The sequence below is a fragment of the Argentina silus genome, assembly GCF_951799395.1.
Source record: "Argentina silus genome assembly, chromosome: 14".
NCBI lineage: Eukaryota > Metazoa > Chordata > Actinopteri > Argentiniformes > Argentinidae > Argentina > Argentina silus.
This window is the reverse complement of record NC_139668.1, coordinates 17,551,584-17,556,583: the sequence shown is the minus strand read 5'-3', so window position 1 is coordinate 17,556,583 and position 5,000 is coordinate 17,551,584. Positions and strand designations below refer to the sequence as shown.

Here is a 5,000-nt window from a genome sequence, read left to right as displayed (position 1 = left end):
CACAGGACCCACCTCAGTCACAGGGATTATCACCTCCACCACAGGACCCACCTCAGTCACCGGGCTTATCACCTGCACCACAGGACCCACCTCTGCCACTGGGCCTACAAGCTCCCCTGCAGGAACCACCTCCGCCACAGGACCTATCCCCAGCCCTGCCCTACTGGCCTTTCTACAGGAGCTTGGGGAACGTGGAGACGACAGCCGTCTGCCCCAGTATCTCCACCAGGTGTGTACCCCCCCCCACCCCCCCTCCATTACAGTCTCAGGTTCTCCATTAGCTCTTTGTCTCCCGTCTCCCTCCCCCTCTATCCCCGCTCTCTACCACAGTAATGTCGTCACTAGATGGCGATGTTCACAACTTTGCAGAATGAAATGAGATGCATAACAGACGAACCCTGTCTTCCACATGAATGAGAATCAGGTCCGTTCTGTCATTTCTGTCTGTCGAGGACTGAAGTGAACCTCTTCCTCTTCTGCTCAGCCTGCTGTGGGGGTTGGGTGTTGGCTTTCTCTTACACGCCTGAACACACACACACACACACACACACACACACACACACACACACACACACACACACACATATGGAGCATGCATGACAGGACTAGTATGACAGGGTGTGATATTAGCCCTGTCAAGATTCCCATACTAAAGAGCTTCCCATTCACCCACACACACACACACACACACACACACACACACACACACACACTCAAAGGCTTACTACCACTCAGCCTTAGTTGAGGTTATGTTGTCTGTCCATCAGCAGGAGGCGCTCTCCTGTCAGGTCTGCTGTTATGCTGAACCAGCACTTCTCAGCTTCTCCTCCTGTCACTGCTGGCGTCTCCAATCTGGCACTTCAGACCAACACATACTGTATCTAAAGGCACCCTATGCAGGATTCTGCCCTCTATTGACTGCAATGGGAATTGCAATAGCAGTTCAGAATAGTGCCTCCTCTTCCTCTTCCCCTCCCCTTGCTCAATGCAAACTACTCTGAAACGGTGAACCTGTCAATCATTTGGTATCTAGCGTATGTCTGAGGTAGATGACCTTGAAACTAGCAATGGACCTGTGGAGTTGAAAGTGCAGTCGATATTTAGTTTTGAAATTTTGGGGGAAACATGAACATGGAAATGAACCAGCCAGTGGAGACACTCCTCACATTCGCTAAACCCGAAGTTTCAACCAAATCCAGGAGAAATCAGAATCAGAATACCTCTTACAAACGTATTGGCACGCGAAGGGTTCTGTTGCTGAGGTCAGCTTCCAGCACTGAGGAACGCTTGCAGCTACCAGGCAGTAGTAGTCAATGAGCCACACACACACACACACACACACACACACACACACACACACACACACACACACACACACACACACACACACACACACACACAAGACAACGCCCAGAAACAGCCAGAACATTTTGGAAAAGCAAATTCAGGCAGAAGGGCAGGGTTCTTGGCCGGGGGACACACTGTCACAGACTGCCAATGCTTCAAAAGTAATGATTCAGCATGGTTATTTAGTGACATTTTCAAGGGGGAAAAAAAAGACATAATGCACCTTTAAACCCTGAGGGAAGAATGCATACTGGTACTTTAGTCTACCCTGACTATCTAGTGACAACAACTGCCAAAGAATTCCGGAACACTCACCACCTCGAGCGCCAAGTGTTTTGTGTGGTGTTTACCTAGCAACAGTGCCTTGATTGGCTACAAAATTAAACAACATAATTGATGCATTTTTGGTGAATAAAGTCACCCTTGTCGCTCTAGAATGTTGACAATTTGGGCGACTTTATCCACCCTCGGCACAAAATGAGTTAACACATTTAAATGTCGCCTATTAACCAATCACACCTATTCACCTTTGACCTCCTTGTTGCCAGTGGCGCTGTCCCCTGTATCCAAGCTGATTGGTCAATATTCAGACAGGGCTTAGGGAGATCTACTTAGATTGAGATCTTGCCAACTAGAAACAGACCTTGTAGTGGAGGAATGAATGTTTATGATATGTCACAATTGTCCTGGATAGTTTTAACAGAGCACTCCAGGAACGAGTCCTCTGTGGTTGTGCCTACAAAAAGCCCATAGTCCATTAAAGAGAGTATACTTCATATAAATCTATGGTGTACCTGCTCCGTTTTAGGGAGAAAATATCAGGTTCTAGTTTGTTTTGACTGTTTCTTCAGTGTCCTGGAACTTTCTACAGAGTTTGCTGTGATTTAGAGAAAGGATTATCATTACCCTTCTGTCTCAGGCCACCAAACAGTTAAAGAGTCTTTTTTTTTTTTTTTTCTTGTTCGCATGCACAGGTGCAGCCACCACACGAGAGAGAGAGAGAGAGAGAGAGAGAGAGAGAGAGAGAGAGAGAGGAGAGAGAGAGAGAGAGAGAGAGAGAGAGAGAGAGAGAGAGAGAGAGAGAGAGAGAGAGAGAGAGAGAGAGAGAGAGAGAGAGAGAGAGAGAGAGAGAGAGAGAGAGAGAGAGAGAGAGAGAGAGAGAGAGAGAGAGAGAGAGAGAGAGGACAGGGAAGGAGGGAGAGGGAGGGGGAGGAGGGAGAGAGAGAGAGAAGAGAGGGAGGGAGAGAGGGGGGGTTCAGTGGGTAGTTACGCCTCCCAACTGATTAGATATGCGAGCGCCTCCTGCTCTCTCTCTCTCTTTCTCTCCCCACACACACACACACACACACACCACACACACACACACACACACACACACACACACACTTCTGTTCTCTGTCAGACCGTTTTTATCTGCGGGAGAACGACAACAAGAATCGTCGCTAGAGAGGTAGAGTCTGTCTCACAATGCGTACTACACACACACACACACAGACACACACACACAGACACACACACTGATTCAGGCTCTGCTCTCACAGGTGGATATGTGGAAACTGCCCAGGTGTTCTTCTTCAAGCAGATTAAAAATTAAAACATCTGTATATGGTTCACTGTTCAGTTGTATATGGTTCACTGTTCAGTTGTATATGGTTCACTGTTCAGTTGTATATGGTTCACGGTTCAGTTGTATATGGTTCACTGTTCAGTTGTATATGGTTCACTGTTCAGTTGTATATGGTTCACTGTTCAGTTGTGTATATGGTTCACGGTTCAGTTGTATATGGTTCACTATTCACGGTTCAGTTGTATATGGTTCACAGTTCAGTTGTATATGGTTCACTGTTCAGTTGTATATGGTTCACGGTTCAGTTGTATATGGTTCACTGTTCAGTTGTATATGATTCATTGTTTTAGTTTGGACTAGCAGTGCGTCTCTGCCTTGTCGACAGTGGCTGTGTTAGCCTTTGTTATTGCTGATGTATTTAAACGTCTTGGACCGGTGTCGTGGACACAGATTAAGCCTGTACTTCTAGGCTGACAGGTACAGTATTGTCATCACAGTTAGTCTGATTTAGTCTAGTATTTGACCTCATCTGTGTTCTGGGAAACCGCCCCACAATGGGTTAAAATGGCAATGATCAATGTAGAGTTCCTTTGTTCAATGTTTGTTTGTTTCATAAAGAAAAGAAACAGTACTAAATAAGTGAGTATCTGAATACATAATGTAACTAATTATAGTACTAAAATAAGACATGTAAAAGCAGTGTAGATGCTGTCCTTTACCCCCTGTCTTTCTCTGTTCCTGCAGATCGCTGAGGCCTTTGTCCTCCAGGAAGACTGTATCCTTATCCCGTGTGTGTGTGTGTGTGTCTGTGTCTGTGTCTGTGTCTGTGTCTGTGTCTGTGTGTGTGTGTGTGTGTGTGTGTGTGTGTGTGTGTGTGTATAACCTGCAGTGCAAGGTGCATTTGTAATAACCGCCGTCATCACTATTGCCATTGCACTGCAAAAAAAAACCAACCTTGTCTGTGTCTGTGTCTGTGTCTGTGTCTGTGTCTGTGTCTGTGTCTGTGTCTGTGTTTGTGCACATGTGTGTGTGCTTGCCAGCTCTAAAACATGCCTAAGCGATCCAGTTTAACGTATTTGTGTTTAACAAGCTATTGGCCAATGACACGGTGTTACTCAACCTATAACTTACCACAAATGTCACGTTGTGCTGCTTGGATGTGAGCTCATGTTTTAGCCTCCATCGGCCACGGCGAGCTTCGGCACATGTGGAAGTGTTGCTGTGTGCAGGCTGTCAGCAGCTTGTGACAGCCTGTACTGTGGTGGTCTCAGTGGAGAGAAGCTGAGAAGGCAAGGAGACTGAGACCGCTGTGTCCTCAAAGACCCCCTTACTCTCATCAAAGACTCTCACTCACCCTCTTTCTCTTTCTTTCTATGCCCCCCCCCCTCTCTCTCTCTCTCTCTCTCTCGACATTCAAAACACCTCTGAAGCTGTCAGTGTTTTGTTTGTTTGTTTAATCTCCCCTCCCTTTGGTCTCCTGTCCTCCCACTGATCACTGAGAGGTGGATGGGTGGAACCAACATGGCTCAGTGCCATCCGGCCGGTTCTCCTGTCAGTGCCTGTGGAGGAGAGGACGAGAGGAATCCGTTGTACCACCACGAGAAGACTCGAGCCCCGGGGGGGTTATTCACATAGAAGTACGTGGTGTAGAACTGATTTGTGTCTTCTGTCCTATAGGGTGAAGAATAGTGATCTACTCGATGTTGCTCTGTAGATTTCTTTTCATGATGCACACCACTGAATAAGCCCCAGGCTTTGCCTCTGTCATGGTGAGGCTTGTTACAGTAAAGCTGTGGGCTTTACAGAATGCCTCGGAGGGAGGGAGGGAGGGAGGGAGGGAGAGTTGGAGGGAGGGAGGGAGAGGGGGAGGGGGGGGAGAGAGAAATAGGGAGAGAACGAGAGAGAGAGAGAAATAGGGAGAGAACGAGAGAGGGAGGGAGGGAGAGAGAGAGGGAAAGAAATAGGGAGAGAAATAGGGAGAGAAAGAGAGACAATCAGATCTACACGCCCTGCTGCAGCCAGTCTCATGTTTATGGATGTCATAGGGGGGCTCATAAACAGTCTCCCTTTGACGTGGCTGAGCAGC

The 5,000-nt window shown here is 47.4% G+C and overlaps 1 protein-coding gene across 1 annotated transcript in view; it reads left to right on the top strand.

Annotated features, from left to right (window-relative positions):
- cnsta (consortin, connexin sorting protein a) overlaps positions 1 to 5,000 on the top strand; it is a 22,165-nt gene that overhangs the window by 6,835 nt on the left and 10,330 nt on the right. Inside the window, exons 4-5 of the mRNA XM_083684342.1 lie at positions 1 to 229; positions 3,659 to 3,689. The exon at positions 1 to 229 is cut by the window's left edge and continues 136 nt beyond it. Coding sequence (XP_083540468.1) covers positions 1 to 229; positions 3,659 to 3,689 — 260 coding nt within the window. The remainder of the gene's footprint in view (positions 230 to 3,658; positions 3,690 to 5,000) is intronic.